Source organism: Notechis scutatus, chromosome Z (assembly GCF_049901735.1).
Source record: "Notechis scutatus isolate UNSWTSFEM ecotype Mainland chromosome Z, rNotScu1.2, whole genome shotgun sequence".
Lineage (NCBI taxonomy): Eukaryota > Metazoa > Chordata > Lepidosauria > Squamata > Elapidae > Notechis > Notechis scutatus.
This window is the reverse complement of record NC_142025.1, coordinates 89,906,287-89,932,034: the sequence shown is the minus strand read 5'-3', so window position 1 is coordinate 89,932,034 and position 25,748 is coordinate 89,906,287. Positions and strand designations below refer to the sequence as shown.

General features: G+C 36.4%; 1 protein-coding gene across 1 annotated transcript in view; it reads right to left on the bottom strand.

The window, feature by feature from the left end:
• Nucleotides 1-5,534: 5,534 nt before the first annotated feature.
• Nucleotides 5,535-25,748, bottom strand: part of ZNF385C (zinc finger protein 385C) — a 268,137-nt gene continuing 247,923 nt past the window's right edge. The window contains exons 4-9 of the mRNA XM_026682788.2: nucleotides 19,032-19,142; nucleotides 16,165-16,342; nucleotides 15,607-15,945; nucleotides 12,942-13,129; nucleotides 10,680-10,793; nucleotides 5,535-9,513 (exon numbers count right to left, since the gene is read on the bottom strand). Coding sequence (XP_026538573.1) covers nucleotides 9,292-9,513; nucleotides 10,680-10,793; nucleotides 12,942-13,129; nucleotides 15,607-15,945; nucleotides 16,165-16,342; nucleotides 19,032-19,142 — 1,152 coding nt within the window. The 3' untranslated portion in view covers nucleotides 5,535-9,291. The remainder of the gene's footprint in view (nucleotides 9,514-10,679; nucleotides 10,794-12,941; nucleotides 13,130-15,606; nucleotides 15,946-16,164; nucleotides 16,343-19,031; nucleotides 19,143-25,748) is intronic.

Sequence of the window (25,748 nt, the reverse complement as noted above, 5' to 3'; positions counted from 1 at the left end):
TTCTTTGTATGGTAAAACAACTTGGTTTGGGCTAGGTGGAACTGTTTTTGTAGCTTTCTTCCCTGGTATTTATTTACATGTTTAAATAGAGCAGTGCACTCAAAAACTATCCTAAACAAGGCTACTAGAAATAAATGGGAGTTGTCAATTTATTCTATATTTCGTTCATTGCAAAGAGATTGTATAGAATTTCTACTGCATTGATAAGTCAGTTCTTTCCCACTGACTCTTAACTGTGAGGAAATGCAACATCTGGAAGAGAATTTAGAGGAAAACTGTCTTTGCCTATATACTTTTAGCTATATAGCTTAACCTTTATGTTTTTAATCTATGGTTGTATTTTTTGTTGCAGTAAGTCAAAGTCTGGTTTGGATTGCATGTGTTGTGCAAATACAACAAAATGTATTGCATTCAATAAAGCATGCCTCAGCTGGACGTGTAAGTGGCTCATAATAAAGATCTATTCCCACCACCACCACCACCAAGAAGTCACTAAACCAATAAAACTGGGATGAAAAGGATCTTAGTGGAGAATCCCTCATTATAACTATTTTTCAACAGCCTGAGAGATTTTAGGTACAATTTTAATGGTGTAACCCAAGAATAATTTCATTTATCTCATCTAAGATTTGTACAGACTAGGCCTTCATCGCTACAGTATTCTTTTAGTCAAGTATTGGTTCAAGAGCCTTGTGTACATTGTATAAAGATACTTCTCTTGGACCTTTTGTGACAGATACCAGCTCTGAAATTAATTGTCACTGATCAAATTTGTACACTGCTGTAATCATATAATACACTCCTAGTAGTAATAATGGATTCACTGCATTAACTGAAGAAATTAAAAAGTTTCCAAGGCATTTTAACTTGCAGTCCAATACAACCTGCAGATGAACTGCAGATATATCACATCATCCATTACCATGTCAATAGAACTGACAGCTGTTTCCTTTTATTAAAATGTTTAATTTATGTCCTTTCACCCAGTAGTTCAAGGCTATTTATGGACCACCCTTCCCTAATTTTCCCTAAAACAGTGGCCTTTTGGGCTGAATGTGACTGGCCCAAACTCCCTCAGTGAACTCCCATGGTCGAAGATTGACTTGAATCTAACACATCTGTAGCCCAACAATTTGAATTTATCAATCAAGCAACACAGGAGATCAAATAAATTTGATTATCAAAATATTTTTACTTTTATTTCAACATTTTTAATAATATATATGTGTGTGTATGTGTGTGTATATATATATTTATTTTTATTTATATGGTACATCAAAAATATACATTGAATCATCAGTGGGCAGAGGAAAAACAATATACTGGCCATGTCCCTAAGGTCATTTGAATGTCTTTTCACTTAAAAAAAAAGTTTAAATGTTGCACATCACTTTAAAAAAAATTGGTTGGGAGTAGGGGGCTCACACATTACTAAGAGCTATGGCCTAAGTGCTCTTACCCACTACCTGGAGTATATTATACTCTATACTAAATATGAAGGCATTAATGCTTTGGATACAGAGGGTTAGGGCTATAAAAGAAAGCATCCACACTGTGTTCCTAAAGCAGCTTCTTGCTATAGTATTATTAGCAGAAGAAATGGCTTCTAGGGGTTAAAGTGCGAAATATATCAAAAACCCTAGTGCCAGAACAGGATTAAGGGCCAGCTGCATTTAGGCCAACAGTTTGCTGGAAAATCTATACCAATGATAAGACAATGAAACTACAAGCAGCACCACTAGGGTTCAAGGTGCACTGGTGCTTTTATGACCTTCTATTTTCACCCAGAACAGTGAAGCACAGCACTGGAAAAAAAGGGGGAGGAAACAAGAAAAATGAGAAAAGTGATGGATGAAGGTCTTTCAACTGGACAGAGAGCAAGCACATTCAGAGACAAGGGGCTGAGATAAAGTTAGAACTATAAAGAAGAGAAAAAGATTTGGGTGATAGAATCAAGAGCAGATTTCTGGCTTATCAGAATTTTATCTAGAATGCCTTAACTTACATGTGCTGGATATTTTGTAAGATGTCTATTAACAAAGGTGTACTTCTGCCATTTTGGAACTTAGCCTTACAAGTTGTTCTGAGCAATGCAGATTTTTTTTTTTTTTGTTTCACAAAAGGCAAGCATTTTACTTCTTTAATCCTATTTTCTCTCTGTGGACCCGATAAAGAATTCTTTGAAAATCAAATGTTGGAGAACAACCTGCTACAATACATGATACAGTCATAAGAAGCCAGAGTTCACTCCATGTTTTGTACTTGTATCTTATAACATGTATTTGTGTACATATACTGCTCGTGTATATTCATTTCCACAACATCAGTGTGTAGACTTCCAATGAGGTGTATGAAACAACCCCATATAATCTATTAAAAGGTAGTCTAGACTCTAGTTCATATATCTGGAAAAAGGATCAAAACAACACACCACTCCATGGGAGGAAAGCACAGTGATAGGTCAAATATTTCAACGCAGTAGCATAAGGAGTTTCAGAAAAGGGAGATACACAGCTAATGGAACCATCCTTGGAGTGCTCTGAATGAGAAAGGAAATGGAGGGAATCACAGTGAAAGGCCAAAGGATTTGTCAAATCAGCCAACAGGAAAGATGGCATTCAGATAAATGGAAAATTTCCTGTAAGTTAGTTGAAGATGTGTATAAAGGTCATTATAAGAAGCTTGGAACTTTACAGTAATATTCAAGTAGCATATCCAGGCCACTAAAAGGTAAAGCAGAATCCTGCAGGTAGCATTCAGGGTCACTGTAAGAATCTTTTTTGTGAAACCCAAAGTAGCATCCCAAAGAAAGTAACACAACTAAAGCAGAAGCCTGTTTTCAGACCCTCTTGGATTTTGAAAACATCATTGCATCAGTCAAACTAGATCACCAGAGTGGAGAAAAGTTAGACTTGTTCTATGGAATACTGCAGGGTGAAGCTGGCTTTTTTTTTTTTTTTTTGCATAATGGCTTGTTTTGGTAAACGTAGGATTCATGCAATTTATCAAGCTTCCCATAAATAACTATATATGTATATGGGAAAAATAGAAAATGAGACTTTTATATTCATTGCAAATGGCTATGCTCCAAACATAAGTGATAATGCCACAAAAATATAGTACATCCAGTGCCACATCCACAAAACTGGAGCATTTGCTGAATCATTGAGTAAAGTACTTCTGCAACTTATTAATATGCCAAACAAAATATTAGCCTATCACAGTTCCTTACATTATCTATAGGTAGATTATTCCAGCTATGATTTGGTATTTTTTCTTACAATATAATCTGACAGTATTTGTCTTCTGTTAACTTATTTTCCACCCTGTAATCAAACCACACATCTTTTCTTCTTTCTAACCCCATTTCATTCTTTTATTAAAAGCCTTTTGCATACTGAGCCAGATTCCTATAATCTTTTTGTAACATTCAATTTATTCCAGTCTACTCATTACAAATCTACAGTCCCAATGTTTTGGAATTTATAACACAAAACCTGTACTAGCTAGATGTATTGATTTTTCAGAGCAAGGTGTGCCTCTAAATTCTGCTCAGAGTTGCTAGGGTTACTGGGGCTCAACTTTAGGATCACGATGCAATTAGTTCTGGAAAACAGGACAATCACATTCCAAAGATGTATCCTGTGGTAGTCCTCTGTGATATTAATAACTCACTAACATGGGGAAATGCAACATCCTAACTTATTAAGGGTCTGGGTCCCACCTCACCAATCAATTTTATTTCTCCCTCTTTAGTCTAACTGTAGTGCTTTGGCTATCTGAGAAGTTTAGCCAACCAACTTTTTCCTAATGTATAAATTTCTTTTTTGATCACCTGAATGTGATTCTTACTTAGCACAAGCAAGTATCTACTGCAATTATTTACATATTTATATTGAGTATATAACACATAAGTTTTATTTTTTATTTTTTAATGAACATAGAGACATTCCCCCCAGAAAGTCAAATAGCTCTTACTTTATTGGCTTTTAAGAAGACTATTAAAATTTGGCTGATTAGCAGGCCTTGGCAGTTGGGGTATTGTAAGATCATTAAGATATATATTTTAAATTACTATAATAAATACTTCCAGTATTTATGCACATTAATATGCTTCTGATTTTATAACTATTCATATGTTTGAATCTAATTTACAAATGTCAGGTATATATGCCTCTTGGACTCAATAGTAATTAAAATGACCTATAAGCCCAGTAAAATAAACATTTCCACCTGATTATTCAGATAGAATAATATTAGCAGTAGCAGCTGAGATAGTAACCTAGTCACAATGCATTTCATGCAGAACAAGACAAATATTTTCTGTTATAAGAAGGTCACCTCTAATATTGCTACCATATTACAGAATCTTATTATTAGCTAAATATGCACAAATTTGTATGGATGATGCAAAAGATACTAGAATGAGGGGGAAGCACATGTTTTTGCAATCATTTTTTTAAAATCTGCCCAATTGAATAAGGCACTTTAAAAAAAGAATTAAACATTTCCTATTCTTTTAATTACTTGTATTATGAAAATATACCTGATATGAAGCAGCAGAGGCTTGAGGGACATTGAAGCGGACTAACATTAAACAACAGAGAACATTGGCAAGAACCTGAAATGAATCTATCATAAGCATTATAGTCCTCTATACCTGGTTTGATTCAATTCTCTGATTCAACCATACATTTCCTTGCAAATTCCTATATTGTTTAATCTACCACATCCACTTTCCTGATGTAATGAAAGCCAGCATTTGTCAAGGTTGTAATCCTAAACAAAATTACAGAATCAGAAACTGCACTGAACTTATTAACATGAATCTCAGAAAGCATGCACAGGATTGTGCTGTAAATCTAGCTAGAACCTGAAAAAGTTAGAAATGGCTAACTGTGGCAATAGTTTCCCATCTGAAGCTCTCCGGGCTAAATTGACAGAACCACTCCCAATATTTTCAGATATTTTTAGGATTATTGGGGAGTCATCTTGACAGCTGTTGTGGAATCCCGAGATGCTGAGATTAAAAGAAAAAGAAAGATTCTATTTCATGGTTGGGGAGAAAAGCCAAGGGAGAGAAATGTTAAGTGGTATTATTAGGTGATATCTGGTAACCTTATGTTCTCTTTATTTGTTCCTATCCCCATTTCTGCCTGTTTTTGCCACTTATCAAATATTATTTTCCAAGAGTCATTTTTCTATCACCAGCCCGCTTGCAGAAAGCTGTTGGAATTATAAAGTAACCTAACCATGTTCCCAAAATGAACCTGCCACTATATTTGCAAAACCTATAATGAAATGAGCAAGTTAAACAAATTAGTGCAATCTAGCAATATTTCTGTCAGCTACAAACAATGTTTCAGATTTGAAAGTACAGTATTTAGGAAGTAACTTTAAGAGCAGCTGGAAGCAAAGGTTTGGTGAATATGTAACAATTTTATCCGGGTGTTAGTTGAATTCTGAGCGGATTTGCATGTTTTCCCTCAGAAGGTAACTGCCTTTGGAAACAGTTACTGTTCAACACAAAATCACAAAAAAGCGTAAATAGTTTTATGACAATATTCTACAGATGAAGAAAGCAATCACTTTTAAAGAATGAATCCAATTTTGCAAGAAAACATATTCATTATATTAAGCTGAATGTTTAGACATGAGACCATCTTGTACTTTTCCCCATGAATCCATCAGAATTTCTCCCCCTGCTCTCCTCATTCTTATAGACATACTGGCAAAACTGACTTGCAAGTTGTATGCTTTGGTGAGATCATGGGTACTATTCAGATAACAACCATTTTTACTCCTACAAGTAGTTATTTTTCCACACTCACACTTAGTAAAGTGTTTGCTCTTAAACACAGTATGGATGGTTTTAAGTGGATCTCCCAGATCTATAAATTTTACATCAAATACTGTATTTTTGTGTTTGTTTTCACATAATTTAAGTTAACTAGGTTGCATTGTAAATGGACTGACAGATGATATTGTTCTCGGACAGCTCTGTTATCCTGGCACTCAAAATTTACCACTTTGTAGGCAGCTAGTAAACACTGCTCCTCATGGCAATACTTATGTTTCAGCAGGCTGAACCAATTGGCACATTTCCATATCTAATAAATAGAAAGGGATGTTGCTGTTCTACAATGAAAAGAAACATTCCATATCTACAAGACCACTGTGACAGCAATGCCTTTGTTTTTATGTATAGATAGATTTTGGCCATAGATCTCATCCTTGTCTTTTGGATAGAAACAACCATAACACAGGCCTGGAAACCAAATAACAACCATTCCATTAGTATTTTGCATAGATTGGAATGTTTCATCACTTAGTTGTAGCCATCAATAATTGCTCGTTTTATTTCAGCTCTATCCAATAATACTTTCTTGCCACTGCTTAGCTTTGTATTTAGGATGTGCATCAGTTGACAACTTTATGAGATTTATACCCATTTACTGAAATACAGGATCAAAGGAAAAAATCTTAGCTTCACATGATCGCTTGTTAAAGTGATTAGTTTCATGATATAATAGAATTGGCACTGAAGTACCTCAATAATGGTCAGACTATATACCTTTGGAAAGTTTATAAGAATGGTGTGACAATCATGGTCTTTTCCTATGGCTTTCCTGTAGCATCAAATAGTCCCAGATTTTGAGTTAAGGCAGGTTTTAAGGAACTGAGGGTTCCAAAGGAAAAAGTAAAGAGAATCCTCAAAAGCAATCTGGAGTATGAAACATTAGGTATAATTAGCTTAAACATGCCTTCCCAACAAGATGCTCCCCAGATGTCAGGATTTAAAACTCTCTCTATTCACATCCAGCATATAGTTTGGCTCAATACATCTGGAAGGCACCAGTTTGAGAAGACTTGCTTGTACAATTATCTACAACTGCAGAAACGAGGAAAGATTTTGGAGAGCTACTGCCAGTCTGAATGAGTGGCAGAAGTGATAAAGTGTGGCTACAGGAAGAGGGTAGGAATTGTTGGAACCTCATGACCTTGAATCGGATATCCTGCTGGATCTGCCAGTTACTCCTCAATGAAATTTGCTCATATTGTTAGCTCAAAATGTCTTGAGCCACCTACTCTTTAATATGTGGTTGTCTAACAGGTTTTTAAAAATCTGCTGTCTTTTTCCTGTATTTATTCTATTGCTTCTGGACCACATATCAACACACAATCAACACACAGTAAAGTGATATTCTGAAATGTTCTGCCAAGTAACACGGAACATTCATTCCAGGATGACACAACCAACCAGCAATTAAACAAGTAGTTAAACACTCTCTTGCATTTGGTAAATCATCACCTGTTGTTACACAGTTCAAACCTCATAGTTGAGGTCCCTCACATAAGATAAAATTCCCTGCTTTTCTTTCCTGGAGTAGAAAAGTGTTCTGCCAAATCTCTCCAAATAACTCCTCTCACTTTTCAAATATCAAAATTCATTTGCACAAGTGAGCACTGTAATGACAAATGCAGACCAGTACTACAGACACCCACTCAAAATGCAGAACAGCACTATAGGCACCCACTCCCCCTAAAATGATCAAATCTAAAGAACTGCCCTGAAAAATTTCCCTTAAGATGTCAGGGATTACTACAGCTGCAAGCAAAACTGAAGAAAGTTTCAACTAACAGATTTTAATTTATACTTTGTATTTGACTGATATCCATAACTTAGGCAAGTGAAAAAATAAACTCCAATATCCAATAACTTATTGGAAGATTGTCCATGGCTTGCTTCATTTACTGAAGTGAATGGCTACTATGTATATACATCTCTTCCAACGTTCTTGTGGAATTTTGTTTGTGAGCAGCAACATCCTATGCATTGCAATGGGGAATAGGGCAACAATCTCTGACCTACTTCTACAGTCCTAGATATTTATGAACTAGGTACATTTTTTCAGTCAACCAACAAGGTCTAGAAAACTGCAGCATACAATATTATCTGAGAGTAAGCAATATTAGCTCATTTGAACAAAATTGCAATATGCATACTTGTAATAAATTCAGTAAATTCAAAAGCATTATATTGGAACTAGTGCTTAGTAACATATTTCTAATAGAGTAACTTTTTACGTTTTGGATTTTGCTTCTAAAATCTGAAACCCACCTGTCCTCAAACTTGAACTTTACTACTTTTACATTCCTGACATTAATCCTTCTATGAATGACATCACCATGGAAAACCTGGCTCCAGTCTTTCTTCTTCATTCAGTAGGTTTAAGTAGATCCTAGCAGTGATTTGTTAGACTATCGTGAATATGATAACAGAAACTGGGAAATAAGTTGTTTCAAATGTTCAAGGACACATGACAGTTATGTATGAACCCACTGCATTTTCTACAGGGTTCCATATTCTTGCCATTCCTTCACCATAGGCAATACACACCATAATATATATATAGATGGTCTCCAGACAATCTTCCCCACCAGGTACCTTTTGATTATGTTGAAACTACAAGAATTCTCAGGTTGGCTCAAAATTCTGGGTCTGAAAGGACACCCAACTGGGAAAGGCTGACTTAAGATCTGAAATAATTCTATCTCTATACCCTTCTTTGTTTAAATCCCATTCTTGTTTCATACATAAGCAAAAAAACCCTCAATTTATACCCTTTTACCTACGTAACAGCACTTTTCTTATTCTCTCTGTCTTGTGCCCATACTTAAGCAGATATTTTCTTCTCCTTTCTCTCCTTCAATTCAAAAACCCATTTCAGTTCCTTTGTGAGATATAGGGTTGTCTTAATAACTCACAAAGAGAACAATACATGTTTGTCCATCATTACTATTTTCTTTAAATTTGTAATTGTGGGAAGAGGAATGTGAATTGAATTAGGAACTGCATCCAAATCTGATTTTCATAAAGGTGCATTTTGGAAAAGAAGCCTCTTTGGAATTCCAATTACACAAATTCCTAATTAATAGAATTCTGTTTAAAATGACAGATACTTTTTAGTTTACAGATATTTTGAATGCATACTTTTGACTTTACCACATGACCATCTGGACAAGTGAGATTGTGCTTCTAGATATACTATGAGTTAGAAAGATTGGTGCATTGTGGGAGAATCAGACAATAGGAAAAGTTATTTGCAAGTATAATTGAATTAATGACATAAGTGGAAATCTCAAACAAACAAATTCCATTTCAAACAGTTCAAAGATTCTGCCTTTCCTTTGTTCAGAATACAGCCCTGTAAAGTTACCTGCCCTCCCCAATTTTCTTTGTACAGCTATGGTCTACAATTCCCCATCCAAACAACCTTTGGAGTTTTTCTAGTAAGGGGCAAAAACAATGGGGCCTGTAGCCGTTCGCACAGGGCCTGGGGGAGATCGAAAAAGTGCTGGTCCAAAGATGGGTGCTTGGAAGAGGGTAGCAGCAGCTGGTCGGAGAGTTAATGGGCTGGGCAAAGTACACACAGTGGCGGATGCCAGGGGACTTGGCAGGAACCGGGCAGCCAAGGTCTTCGTAAGATGCTTCTGCAGAGCCACTTTGGACTGTGAAGAGTGAGAATGAGGGACAGGGAAGAAGCACAAAGAGATAGATATGGTACATGAGCAAAGCAGCTTCAAAAGACAAGGGGAACATAGAGAAGAGTTGCTTTAATACTGCAGTAAATAGTTTAAACCAGGGGCTTCAGTATCAAAACTTATTTGACAGCCTGATTCAGGTCTGAAGTAGGTGAATTAATAGTACTTTATGAATACTATAAATGCAAATACTATAAATAAGAATGGCTAATATGTAGCCTTCCAAATGTTGCTCAATATATTTCAACAATACAATGAATGGTGAAGAATGCTGTGAATTATATTTTCACATCATCTGGAGAGCCACATATTCTCTATCCTTGGCTGACAGTAATACCGTATGACTTTATTGTGACAAAAATTCTTTTACTTTCAAAGTAGGATGAAGTTTAAAAGAATATAGTGAGTTGCCCTATTGAATCAGCTCAAATATCCATCTATTGCCCACAGTGAAGAGGCCAGGTGTAGTGGGTGGGTGTGTTTGTGTGTATTTATGTGTGCACGTATATGTGCAGGAGATTAAGGCTGTCGTATAGCTAGATAAGCGAAAAGCTTCTCCTTCCAACTGTAGCTTTCCTTATCCTTTTAAAATGGCTTTTCCTATTAGGAATATAAAGCCCATCCTTTTTTTCTTAAAAAAAGGGGAGGGCTATAAGGTGAATCTACCTCTTGTTGGTGCTCAACAGCTCCTGGAGGGCTTTTCATATATACATAAAACAGTGGTAAATCTATCCCTGTATTTGCCCAATACTTTTTAAACAGCTATCTGTGTCACAGCTACTGTAACAGTCCTGCTACAATTACTTCCACTAAATTAATTATGCACTACAAGTAGATGCATAAAAAGAAAAGGAATACTGGGAATTGTAACCTCTTGATCTGATCTGTCCCACTGCTTTTCTTGTTTCCTCTCATGCAAGCAGCTGTTTCTCACTCTAGTTTCCGAATGTTGCTGAGAGTAGCACTATCTGTACTTTTGTTGTAGGATGAGACAATTTAACATTCAGACACAATTCTCCACTGAGTGGGTGACTGGATTTTGAAGAATAATTAAGACACCAGGGGAATTTCCTTATTGTCCCTCACATTTTCCATACACCCCAGAGTTACCTGGCACCTTCTGTGACAAATACCTTGAGAATACTCACTGCCAGGGCAGTATTCTTCTGCAGTTTGCTGTACGGGCTGTATTTGGGCTTTGGTGGCTTCCCTGCAAGCCTGTCTTTGTGACGTCTACTGCTCATATGCTGTAGATGAAAAAAACAAAAGCTCCCACCATTATCTATGTATAAAAGCAACTTGATATCCTACTGTCACCTTTAGTAAACTTTCCAATGACAGTTCTTTAGACTATTCTATGTTTTTATTTGATGAAGGAACTGGAAAACGTGTCTTATGTTGAAATTATGTTCTGCTTAAGCTTTGGACCAACAGGGTCATGATGACAAGCTTTTAATATTGCTTTGACTTCAGGTTTCTGGTATTTTTGACATTTTGCTCTGACACTTTTGTCTCCTGATAGATGCTACTCTATCTTTGTGGTGAGAACTGTGTATATATCTGTCTTTGAATCTTTTACTTAATAAGATAAATGCAGAACAGGATAATTAACTTTAGGCCTATTTCAAAGCTCGTTCAAAATGCTCTATTTAAATTTAAAGTGAGTCCTCCTATTTTGTACTTCCTTTCTTTTCTGTTTATCTAGACATTACTTGCCTATATCTTGCTGGAAACAAATATTGGATAAAATAATTGTGCAGAGACCAAAAATTGGACAAGGGAAACACAAATTAGTTAACTGTTTAGATTTTAATTATATCTATATTCCTTATGTTGTTTATTACTATTAAGATAAGGTTTTAAAACAGGGAAGCACAAAATAAGAGGCTAGCAGAAAGCGATTTATTGGTACATTTTCTTGCTTATGGCAAAAAACTTCAAGATGGCACCCAAAATGTCAATTTCTAGAGTGCATGCTTTCCTGAGTGGCTGAAATGGGATATTTCAAACACTCTTATATCAGCTTAGCCTACCAAAAGGTTGAAGATTGCCAGAGAGGTTCTTGTGCCTGTTTCTGCTGTATTTATCTGGAAAAGATAATCTTCTCAGCTGCACTCAGCCTCTTGAATGGTCTCCAACCCTTTTCCATGACGTTCCTTACTTAATCAAATAATTCCTTTTCAAATATTCTCCTGTTCTACAAAAGTGCAAATGCTTCCTTCTAACAGTAAGTTTTCTCTTTTTGCTGGTTATTTTTAAATTCTGTTCCTGTGCTGCTGCTTTTTAAAAAGTGTCTGAAGAATTAAGTTGCTATTTACTCTGTGTGTGTATGAAATTGTAGTTATTAGAGATGCTACTAATACAGTAAAATCTCCCCACTGGGGGAGGGGTGTCTATTATTCCTCAGGGGTGATTAAATTGCAAATTACATCATTTATGGTGATTTGTGTCATTATGTCATTATGCAAACGACACACTTTGACGTGGATGTCATTATTTGGGTAATGATGTTATTACACAAATGACGTAAATAAATGCAAATGATGTAATTTTCACTATTAGTATATTCAGATCATTATGCAAATAAGGTAAATCAACATGATGGCATGAAATTAATGTAAATGTAATGTAAATGTAACATTTAGCATGGACTGCTTTGGATTGAAAAGATTTGTCTGTTATTTCAGGAAGTTGTTCAGACAGAAATGTTGCCCAATTACATCTGATGTCCATTAAATGGGGGTAAGTGGAATAAAAGGTTCTCTGTATCATTGTTCTTGGTGTGCTGCTGATTTTTAGCCTTCTTGTTACTACTCAAGTTGCACACAGTATTTGCAATTAATTAATCAATTAGATACTATATAAAGAAGCACTTAACTCTGATCATTCTCTTGTCATTGGAAAAGCCATTTGTGTAGGATTTTCTGGAAGGCAAGTATTATATAAACTTCAAATCTGATGAGAATGGAAAACTGCCTAGGACAATATTTGGATCAGAGGAATTTAAGGTAGAGAAAGATATGAGCAGCTGGCCTTCCATGTTCCTTTTTCACTCTGGCTGCCCCTTAAGATGTGATTTTGTTTATTTTACAAGAACTGTTGGGAAGATGCTTCAGGTATCTTAATGCAATCTTTGCTTTAGCCTGCAATTCAGAATAGTAAAATTTCTGCTTGCAATGTAACTTCCTCTCTTAACTTCATTAAATATCTTAATAGATATTTAATGAAAGGTCTAAGCTGAAATTTGGGAGTGGAAGTAGGGTGGAAAGATTAATGCTCTATTCCCCTTTTTATTTCCATCTTAAAATGCTTCCTTCAAAAATATCCAAAATTCAGCATGCTCCTCATTACAGTCCTCCAGACAATCAGAAAAGTGTTTAGATTGATCTGCTTACCTGTTTGAGTTGTGTTTCTGAGTTGACAAAGATCTCGCACACCTGGCATTGGAAGGCCTTATTCTGAATGTTGAGGCTGCCCTTGCTGCCGATCCGTTTGGGCTTGTGTCCTACTCGAGAGAGAACCTTCCCTCGGCTTCGCCTTGGCAAAACTGTTTGCCCTTCCAGCATCAATTTGTGCTTTGCTCCTGGGAGTGGGGAAGAGAAGATGAGCCCGGAACAAAAAAGGGAAACTTGCTTCTTGCACTTTGATAAGCAGGAAGTGGTCTAAGAGGCAGACATGGCAGTTATCAATAGAATGGGGCAATTCCATGATGCCAGAATCAAGTTGGCTATATGGAAATCATGGGGCAGGTTTCTGACACAACATCTGCATTTTATATTTAATTTTTTGTTCTTGTTTCCTTGTTAAATGCACTTTTTATACATCTTAATATATTGTTATATTTAATATACTATTATTATATAATATTTGGGGAGCGATAGTGGTTAAAGCAACAGGCTAGAACAGTGGTATAAGTTTATGTATTGTTACAATAATCTATTTTTTAAAAAGGTTTTATGATCTTATCTTGCCTTTCTGTCAATTACACCATTTAGATATAACTTTTGTATTTTATATTTTGCTACTATTAGGTAAAATAGAGATAGCAAGTAAGGCAAGGTCAGATCCCAAATGAATTGATTTTTCTTTATTTTTAACTATCCTTATCATTGTAATTCCTTGTTTTGCCTGAAAACATACGACATAACAAAATGACAGCCTTAAAAATTAAGAGTCAAAATAAAACAGTTCACTATGTTACAGACAGAAGATTCCACAATTTTAACACAACAGTACTAAATAAAATCCAAAAGTTTTATAAAAACAAGCAGGTTCTCAAGTTCATTAACATTCTTTATAAAGTTAGTCTAATCTATTTTAGCTTAATGTACTCCAAGTGTATTGAACTACACTGTCAGGCATGTTAAGCAACCATCAGATCAGGGAAGATAAGAATAGAAACGAAAAATAATTGGAAGATGATGAAGGTAGGAGAAAATAAAATTTTTACTAAGCAAAATGGAAAGTCACGGGTACTTACATGTATGGTATTCGGCTTTGTTCGGGTATTTTCGCATGTCATTATAGTTGTGCTTTTAAAGTTGTAGCAACGTTTCAGCAGAATCTCATCTGCCATCATCAGGCTTCTGTATTGCGTTCATCTGTACAGTGTTCGACGAACCCAATACAGAAGCCTGATGATGGCAGATGAGATTCTGCAAACGTGCTACAACTTTAAAAGCACAACTAATGACGTGGGAAAATACCCGAGCAAAGCTGAATACCATCGGCAGAATCTCATCTGCCATCATCAGGCTTCTGTATTGTGTCCGTCTGTGAGTCAGGCCCCCACAGTTGTTTCAGTTTTAAATGTAAGTACCCGTGAAAACTTAAGAAAACACACACACACACACACGTGTGTGTGTGTGTGTGTATGTATGTATGTATGTATGTAAAATAAAGGAAATATTTCAGCTTTTTGATTTCTTAATTGGCTTGCTGCAAAAAGATCTTACAATACACCATATAAGGATAGAAAAATACAGTTGTTCTTTTTTTGAGAACAGAAAAGAATATGGATAGAACTTGGAATCCCAGTTCTTTTCCAGAAATATGCAATCAGCGGACTACAAATACATTAGTAGCAAACCATACCAATTTGTCCAATCATTTTTGAATTCAGAAAGCAAAGAGTTTGTAAAACTCTCAAGCTTTTCATCTTACTCAAGTGACAAAGTAGAGTTATTGTAAAATCTGGCAGGCAGTATCTGTAAATGACTCCTGGTTTCACCATACCTGCTTCTCATGGCTTTCATACTACTGTATCTCTTCTATTCTATGGATAGCCTATTATCATGTCTGCTGAAAGAATGCTAAAATAAAACATCTACGAATGAACTAAACACATATTTATTCATTGTTAGGTATTGGTTAAGAATCCCCAAAGTCAGAAATGTATGCTTTTAGCACAAAATTTAGTTAACTGACGCAAAAATCTGTTCATTGGGAATAAAAATAGATTAATAGGCTACCTTTTCTAAGTGGCAGCCTCCACACATATTGAGAATTCAGGGAGTTCCAATCCCAGATCTGAAGGATGCCAGATTGGGGAAGTTTTCTTTATGTTTTTTGTCAGCTTCTGTTACTAAAGTCTATTAATATCAATGAGGCAAGATGGTGTACTTTTGGTAGCATTCAACGTTTTCTGTTGAGGAAGAGGAGTAACTTATCCCTCTTACTGCTACAATGGAACTACCTTGATCCAGTATCACTACCTAGACAAATGCTTTTGGGAGGTGAAATGAACAGATATATTGGAGTGGGCAAGAAGGCCAATAATGAAAACAGTGCTGCACCACTGTGATGCAAGTTTTCCCCTTTTGTATATGTATCATGATGATGCATGCATATACAAAAGGTGTGAAGTTTGCATTGTGACTCTGATTTCATCATTTTGCCAAAAGCCTTGCATCCTGTAGATGCCTCTGAAAGTGAATTATTATGAGCTACATGCAATAGGCTCCAGATGTCATATTTTTTTACAGCAGTGGTAGACACATTATAGGTCTAACTTGGCCTTTTATGGGGTAGCTGGAGAAAACCCACATGAAGGCTCCTTACCAGAATTATGAGCCTCCAACTGAGAGGCAGAGTTAACTGTTACTTTGCAAGTGGGACAGTACAAGTGCTGCTTGATTTTCTTTCCCTCTTTCTCCACCTCTGCTGCTGAGCCGGCGGTTCCTCCAGATTCAGTTGCTGGCACCTCCATACCAGCTGCTGCTGCTGGTCTCACACTTGCACTATCTGGAGCAACTTCCAAGGGCTCTGAAACTGATGGGGGAACCAGGGACAGGACGCCAGTAGATATCTTGGCTGGTAATTCTTCTGTCGGGGACATCAGCATGAGGTTGCAATGTTCTGCCATTGGTTGGCTTAATCCTAGCAAGCTACTGGGTTGTGCTAATAAAAAAGGAAGACATTTATTTTCCTCTGAATCGTGGTTTTAAGATTAACTAGCCTTAAAGATAACTAGCATTTGCTTCCATTATAGTGGCATCTCAGCTAAGATTATTCTTCTGCTACATAACAGAAGAGGTCAATTACAGGAAAATATGGAAATTTCCCCAAACTAAAATCTACCTAGAAGAATGCCTCTTCCTAGATAAGCTTGCCTCTTACCTCTGCTGCTGCTGCTGCTGCTGGTGTCTCTGCTGATATCTAGTGCAGCTTCAAAATTAGCCATTTTTTCTTGGCTGCTGCTGCTATTGTCAGCTGTCTTGTGCTTATTTTTCACTGCTTCAATGGCTTTGAGTCTCCGAGCATGCTTGTGGCCTCTGTAATGTGCCTCAGCTTGATTCTGAGAGAGATAAACGGGAGGGGAGTGTTGAGTGATGGAGAAGAGTATTAAGGCCATTCCATATTATGGAAGATCAAAGAGAGACTATAATGCAAAATGATTTGCAAAGCCCATTTTTCTAGTTGGTGGAGAGCACTTTGAAGCCTGGTTTATCTTCCTGCTGCAGCAGCAGATGACATTTTTTTTCAACTACCTTGCTATTTCCCCCCAGTTTTCTCCATTTCCTTTTTTTCAGTATTGAGGAGCAGCACAGAAATAATCTTTCTGTGTACATCTTCCTCCCATCTGTGCTTTTGGAAAAAGCTATATAGATAGGCAGGCCAAGTGATAGACCGTGAGTGTACAAGTGAAGTGGATCTTTTAAGAATATGAGGATAAAAACGTGGTTTAATGCATTAACTAAACATCTCCCACCAAAACAAAAAACACATGAAAAGCAGAGCAAGAGGGAATTTTCTTTTTGGGCATTGAGCACTTCTATTTCTTTCTTCAGCCATTATGCAAACTAATGTAACACCCTCATTTCAATTCAGATTGGACTTAAATTCACATGAATTTGCCAGAGAACCATTCATTGTAGTGAGAATCAGGAAAACTGCCTTTGACTGCTAAGTACACAGGCTTTTGGGCACAGAGGTCTTTTGTAAGTCTTTTGTATTTTCTTTAAAAAAATATTTTATCAGCAGTGAACAGGCAGAGGACATTAACACATACTTCAGTTTATTCATCCTTTTCTCTGAAAAGCTGAAGGGCCTGGTTATAGGAAAGCACAAAATGTAAACTCACACGTAAATACAGAACTGGCATGGCTGCCTAGGAATATAGACTTCATATTAGCTCTGCATTCCAGGAAGGGACAATAGTTGTCATTTATGTCCTTCTCTTCCCCTCTACTTCAAGTGAATATGTTTAGCTATATACTATTTTATTTTGTGTTGCAAAACTGCCTGCTGCATATTTTTTTTCTGAAGCTGCATATTTTAATTTTCTTTCTTTCTTTCTTTTTTGCCCAAAAGCGATTTTTGAAACAAGAAATGGGCTGCATTTAATCAGGGGCAACGTGTCTTATCTCCATTTCACCAGGCAATGAACAATGCCAGGAATTGAATTATATGGATGCACAGCATGAGGCAGGGAGGGAGCGAAAGTCATCAGATGAAACAGGAGCCTGACGGCAAAGGGGTGTGGGTATATGTGCATGTGTGTGTACATGTACAAAATGAAAACAGAGGGCGTAATGCTTTGCTAGAGGGCCCACACAGTTCAAATGGGATAGTGCTGAAAGTATGGACAGGCTTTTATTGGGACAAAGAAGCATCACTTGATATATTTGTTCTCCTGGCATCTAGATATTCCCTTGGTTAGTTTACCTGTAACCAGTCCAAAATAAGCCTAGTAAGCCCTTAGATGCTTCTGTTTCATAGGCCCTTTGGTGGATGCCTTTCTGCTTGCATATTAATTTCTATGGGTAGAGGAGTGATCAAATTATCTTGAATAGTTTTTTTTAGAAAGTACAGGAAATATATGACATTAAGATTTGTATTAATCAAGGAACATTACTCTATTGGTTGGTTCTAATAAATCTATGTAAACAAATTAATTCTGCCACCTTTAGTACTATTTAGAACTATGCTACATTGAATGAGTGAATTTAGATAGTGTTTTAGAAAAGCGTGGAATCAAAAAAAAATCTGCCTTGGAATTTTTTTTGGGTTACAGCTTTCATTAAAAAAAAAAACGTCCCTGGGCACAATGCCGAACTGCACCAACTGGACAATACGGGCTGCGTACTGCAGTCCCTTCTTTTGGCCAGATTCAAGTAACGCACAGGCTGAAAACCAATGGAATGGGTCTCCCAGATAAAACACTATTCTTGAATGCAGAATAAAGAACACCAAAGTATGGTTTCCCTTTGCAAGCCCTTAAGAGTCTGCTTCTCTTCTCATGCCACCTCAAAAAAAGGAAATAAACACAGGGGTGGAAGGTGGTAGTGCAGTAAGAGAAGATTATTTCCTGAAAAAAATTATATCTGTTTTTTTCTCAAAAGAAATGAAAGAATTGACATTCAATGAACTTGCAGGCATTACACAATATACAACATTTTATGGCTTATATGCAAGCAAAGTATCGTGCTGATTCTTCTTTTTTTATTGTGGCAGTAGACCCTTTCAATGAGGGAGCATGGTGAACAAACCAAGAGTCTTTATCAATAGTTTAATAAGTCATCCAACAGTAGGATTCTAACTTGTTCCTCTTGCAACATTTTAGAAGAAGAAACTTAGAAGAAGCACGAGATCTTGATAGTGCATTAAACAATACCTTCATAGCACCATCTGCAATGGATGGTCTTTCTCTGATGAGCCTTGTTAATATGACTTGCCATGCTTTGCGCTCCGTGAATCTAAGGGAACCATAAATCAGGCCTACACCAACTGAAGTCTTCCCTTTGCCAAAGACTACCACAAATTCAGCTTTAAGACAGTTTCAGCCTGGGACTGTAGAATATGGAAGGCATTACTAATCATGACTTTCTTCACAAGTAATTAAATTAGGTGCCTTGAACACTAAAATAGTATGTGAATTTTTGTGCACTCATAAGCAAAATCGACATAGTTATCTATATTGTAGTTCTCCTCTTTCTTTTCCATTCCCATCTGCCTGATCCTAATGTTTCATGGATGTAGCTTACCGCAGAGTTGAATCTCAGATGACAAATATTACAAGAGATGAACTGCTTCTTCTTAAGTGGATTGGGTACACCAAAGGTATGGTTGATTACTGCCTTTTGTACTGGATCCATCTAGAGAGGGGAAGGATGTGAAGATAAATGGAGCCAAGTTAGCTGGTGCTCTGAGCATGTAAAATTGTGTTTGTGCTTTTCCAAAACTGCCTTCATAGCACCATAGAACATTTGCTTGTTTGTTGAGGAAATGTCCTTATCTGTCAGATTTGGGTCAGGCATATAAAACTCTGCTCCTCCAAAACCTCAGTCCTTAGTCAGGAAGTAGCTAAAAATAGAATTTGATACAACTAGATAGGTCAAATATTATAGACACAAGGCAGGCCTTGCTGCAGAACACAAAAATCAAGCCCGTATGCTGGCTCTGAGGGACAGGGACGTTCTCTGATCTGAATGACACTAGTTACTTCTTCTCCAGCTTCAGCTGAATATGGCAAAGAATTCTGCTGGTAGTAATGGTTAAGGGGGAAAACCTTTCCTTAGCACCTTCTACACTGCTAGTTCCATCGAGGCTATTATGCTGTGAAGCAACTGATCAGCTATTCCTTTGGGGCCCACAATTATTTTTAATGTGGCCCTTTCTTCTCTATATGTTGTGTCAGCCTTCTCTACAAGCTGAAAATTGTTGCAGAAAGACACTATTGGACAAGTTTTCATAGAAACGTGTCAGCCATTATAGGTATTGCAATGGGAAAAACACTATAAGCTTCTCAAGAACCTCGTGCTTCTCTAGAAATTGCTGATGTGGAAGATAATTTATGCTGTGATAGGAAACAGAGTTTGAGGAAGTAACATTTCAATAATTGCCTGATGTCTCAAGGGCCAAGTCAAAAGAACTAAAAAACCAGCACTTGTTTAACAGTCAGATTGAGAATACTGCTGCAAACCAATTCTATTATATTCTGCTTTAAAGAAATTAGTTTCTGTTGGTTTTCCCTAACTCTCATGTTTAAATATTCACAATAATTGTAAATAGAGGGAAAAGGTTAGAGTAAGAACTACAAAGGTGAAAAAGATAAGGAAAAATAATAAGCTAATATAAAAATTCTATGTACATAGAATTGACCACAGCTATAATCTATAATATAAACATTGTTCTTTTATCCCTGTGGTTGTGAAAGATATCTTTCCCAGAGCTGGCCATCAAGAACAATGGGACAAGAAAGAGATTGAGGTTTGAAGGTGATTGTATTTCTCAGCAAAGCTATTTAGGTGCCTGGACAGGAGCATCTGTCTGGTAGGCAAAGTGTGCAGACAAGGGAATCATTATTTGGATCCCTAAAGTCCATCACCAAAGGAAATGGAACTGGCAACAAACAGTAATCGATGATCATGGTACCTTCCCATGATTATGACAATTTTTTTTACTGATTCATTTGCAATAAAAGTGAAGGGGGATAGATAGAAACTGAATGGCAAGAGTGAACTATCAGAGATTTTAGGAGAGGAAGGGAAGTTTTTATACTAGTTAATAGCAGTTTACTCTAGGTAGCACCAACCTGATGCAAGGATGCGGCATAGAAGGGTGGTATAAATATAGAGCCACAATATTTCCAAAAGGAAAAAAAAGTATTGTGATTTTTTTTTTGGAGAAAAGTGACATATGATTGATGTATGAATGACTGTATTATGTACAGCATGAGGATGTATATCTGTTCCTTTTGTGATTATTTTCAAAAACAAAGCCTACTATGATAGATCAAAGGCCAACCACTGTGTGCCAGTGCCTCCAAAGCATAAAGATGATTCCATTTTCTGAATAGAAGGGAAACCCCCCTCCCCCAAACACAAGAGGAACAAAGGATCAATTCTCAATTGACAAGATGATTCTGGAAAACTGCAAGAGGTGGTTGATCAACTTGAATGTAGTATGGATTGATTTCAACTCACTTCACAAAACTGAATAATCAAGTACCTAGAAATAATAGGTATCAGTAGAAACATCACAATTTTTCTGCAAAGATAGATGGCACAATGAATATGGTTACTGATCAATGTTGATAGATGGGAGAGGTTACATTGGGACATAGTTTTCAAAGAGACTTACTATCACCACTACTGTTTGTCATTGCACGGATTCCTCTGTTAACCATACTGAACAAAGTCAGACCATGGCTATCAAACATCAAAAATATCTGCCAGGCTATCCCACCTCTTTTACATGGATGATCTGAAGCTGTATGGAAGAACACCATCTGAAATGGCTGCTGCTTTTTCTGCTCTACGCTGTTCAAGATATTGCAATAGAATTGGACTACCGTGTTTCTCATATAATAAGGCCGGGTCTTATTTTTGAGCCCCGAAAAAATGGCTAGGCCGTCTTTTCAGGGGTGACTTAATTCCCCCCCCCCCTTGCATCTTCAGGCAGGTGGGCGGCGACGGCTTGGATGTTGACCTCGGCGTTGGTGGGGCTCTTCATATCGGGGTCAACGCAGGCAGCACCATATCTGGGTGTGCAACAAAAGTACTTCCTAACGGCAAGCCCCCCCTACCATTCCCCCATTTCGCATGTTTTAATATAGGCCTTAATTTGGGGGGAGGGGCTTATAAAACATGCTGGGACTTCCTATTGGGGGAGGCCGTACTGTTGGAGAAACAGGGTAGACAAATGTTTCATGCCTACCATTAAATGGAAAAAATAGTGAAAACTGAAGGAATCAAGATGCCCTATGTCTAAATGAAGACAGTTACAAATATTCTTCAGGCTGACATCAAGCACACTGAAGTCAAGAAAAGGGTTAGAGATAAATATATCAAGAGAATGAAGAAGATCTTAATATCCAAACTTAGTGGGGAAAATACCATCAAGACATTTAACCACATTGGCAGTTCCAGTCATTAGATACACAGCTGGGAGAATGGACTGGACTCAAGCAGAACTAAAAGCCTGGGATAGGAAAACTAGAAGAATAATGACAATAACTCATGCCCCTCATTCTCACAGTGACTTTGACAGATATTCTGCCCTGGAAGAATATCTGAAAGGTAGTGAAGGAGATGCTCTGAAACTAGTATATCAGGAAGGCTTACTGAGTACCCGAGAAACCAAACTGGCCTATAAGAAGGACCAAATGAAGAACAGAAAACAAACATGGAAAGACAAAATATTACATGGCCAGTATGTTAAAAAAAATAGCAGGCTAAAAGTAGATAAGTTGCAGAAAGAGTCAGAGGTGCTAATTCTGGCTGCACAAGATCAAATATATACAAAGACAGAACTGATAAAGTGGCTTTTTTGGAAAGAAGCTGAAGAAACAATCAACCACTTGGTTAGCCGCTGAAAGAAGATTGTTTAGACTGACTACAAATAACAGCATGACAAAGTACCACAATGGTACATTGGAATATCTGCAAGAAGTACCATTTTATTTTCAAGCAAGAACTAGTGGGACCATAAAATAGGTAAATAATATAAAATAAAGAAGCTAAATTGCTCTGATATTTTAAATTTCAGATAGGCACCTGCCACATAACACCCCAGACTTAATAATTGTCAATAAGAAAGACAAAATAATCTGAACAGTTTACATGGCAGTACCTCAGAGAGTAAAATAGAAGAGAAACAGCTAGAGAAAATAACAAAATACACACCATGGGTGCAATCCCAAAATAACCGGTGCACCACTTGAACAGCAGTGACATTGACAATATCACCATTGGCCAGTTACAAAAGGCAGCTTTACTCAAACAGCTTAGACTTATACCTTTAACACCATCAAACATCCACAACTATCTATCACAGATCTTTGGAAGGGCTTGATAGGTTGATAAAAATGCCAAATAAGGTCTTAAACGTCTAGCAGATTGTGCAACAAGCCAATAATAATTACTATTATGAATAGCAATCTTTTTACTTTGTGGCTCCATTTATATTATAGCTAATAAATATAGTTTTGCTTTTAATAGACAATTGTTTTTAAAAACAACCTATACGTGTATAACCTTGTAATCAAGTGTTGTCCCATGTGTAAGGTAAAATTCTATGTATGTAATGTAGCTCTCTTTCAAGAGACTTAAATGTTTCATATTAAATGATGATAATTACCATAAAAGCGACAGTAAATAGCTAAACATCCTAAGGCTGTGAACAACATCATTTATTAATATTATTAATTACTTTTCTACATTATGACACAGTTCTCAATTTTTTAAAAAACATTTGGTTATAAGTTGAGTAAAGTAGAGTAGAACAAACTTAGCAAAGTAAATCTATCAGGTAAACCATTCTGTTAATTCAACTTTAAAAAGGCTTGATACATAAGAATATTTTAGTATTTAAATTTAATGACAAATTACTCTGGGAACCAATTGGAATCATGCAGCCACTGCAGAAAACCCTTTGTCATTAATCATTATGCAAAAACAGACATAAAAAAGACCTGCCTAATAATTTGAAGTTTGCTTTAGGCAAATATATTTTTCTGTTACTTCTGTATGGCTTATTCTGTTAGAGGTTGCTAACTTCTAACAACAGAATTCAAGATTTTTCTAGAGTCTAGACTTATTCCAGTATTCAATAAATTATGGGCTGTTAATCAATAGGAATGTAGAACCTTACTTACAGAATCCAAATTCGGTACTCAAACTTTCAGCATCCTGTGCCTTCAGGTTCATGTTGACTTCTGGTAATTGCTTGAACTAGTTCCTGCAGTTTTCTCAAATTCTGACATAATGTTCCCATTCTTGACAGCCTTTCCTGCTGGTTCTTAAAATTCTGCAGTGTTTTTTGTTGTTGTTGTTATTTAAATTTGCAGTTGGTCTATGTTGAAGAACAAACTATTCCATAGCTGAATTTTTAGCAAAACCAACCAACCAATTTTAGAGGCACTCTAAAATTGCAATAGTTCCATTTCAAATTGCTCAGTAACCAACTCTATTATTTCTCCCTTACCATTTTTTTGCTTAGTTGTTTTAATTATCTACTCTTGGCAGTATAGAATGAGGTGATAATAATATTCCATCTTAGAGCCAATATGAAATTCAAGAAATTTGGTTTCTAATAGTGCTTTCTATATCTTTTCCTTCATTATCTAAAACCTCTTATTAGAAAGTCCTTTTTATCATTTATCAGTAAGTTGTATCTCTGTTGTGATTGGTTAATATGTCACTACTCAAACAAACATTTTTATCCAATTTTGGGTAATTTACCCAAGCTTAGGAAGTATATGCAATTCCAGTCTGTATTTTCCATGGAGATTCTTTGCACTTAACTTACAAATTTTCTTCCATTACACAGACCTGATCTGCAAAGGGTTATGAGCACCTCCTGATAGCTGAGCATTTTAAGATTACTAGGAGAGATGCAAGAATTATATAGTCATTTTACTGTGCTAGAATTATTAGAACAACCTAAGCCTGCTACTGCTTATCCATCTTTTTCCCTTGAACTTACTGATTTTTAAATTATACTATTTTAAATTATTTTTAAAAAACTTGATTCTTAACCAAAATAAATAACATTGTCCAACCTACTAGATACAATTTATTCTTAATGTATCAATCTACAGAAGTTGTAGGACTTTATCACCTCTCTATCTGTTAAGACAAGGACAAAATATCCAGAAAATTGTAAAGTATCATTTTGGATTCAAGCAGTTAAGAAAAGAAAAATTCCCAACTCTATGTTTCAATGTTTCAACTAATTTGCAATGACTTGGATTACTTTTGTTTTATCCCTGCAATATATCCACTGATATATAAAGAGAGATTTTTGCACTGAATCTCCTGTAGACTATGAGGTCAGGAAAACCAGGTGACACAAGAATGGCCTCAGTCAGTCAGTCAGTCTGACTGCCTGTCTGTCTCTCTCTCACACACACACGCACATTTATCTGTCTATCATCTCCAAATTCACAAATAGGTTGTATAATCAAGGGAAATCAAATAAGCCTCTTCTTGCGTTATTCCCAGAATGAAACCATTAGAGAAAAAGGAAACTTTTGATTCCCAAGAAGTTACAGTCAAATTGCTTTAAGGTTCAGACTTAATTCAAAAAGTACATCACTTCCAGACTCTTCTTCTCACTATCAATTAATTTTGTTAGTTCAATGCAATATGTGGCTTCACCTATCTATTGGCTGCTTTTATTTATTAATTAAATTTATATGTCACCCATCTCACAGTCAAATGACTCTGGATGACTTGCAACACCGAAAAATTACAATAAAATCAAAACATTAAGCTTTAAAAATTGAAACATTAAAAGTTAATAAAAGCAAGATAAAAAAGGGACCAACACATAAATGGGATGGAGCTGCGATCTTCTTCTAATCTACTAAACATCTCTAACGTGAAGCACCTCCATCAGGGCCCCAAGCCAGTTGGCAGATCCAGAATTTCAGGCCCTTTTGAAAAGCCGAGAGGGTGAGGGAGGATCTCTATCACTTCAAGGGGTACGATGTTCCAAAGGGCAACAACCATGGCAGAAATGGTTCTTATCCTGAACATCAGCTGAAATGTCTTGGCTGATGGGTCTGAAGATGCACCTACTGCCAGAGCAAGTGGGGCAGGCCAATCTCATTGGGATATGTTTTAAAATATATGAAAGCTTTATAATACTCATCATAATTACATTCCTACTGCATTTTGTTTACATTAACTTATTTATAGTGGTGCTTTTATTTTGCTACTGTATATACAAATTAAGATAATGAGGTTACTTAGAAA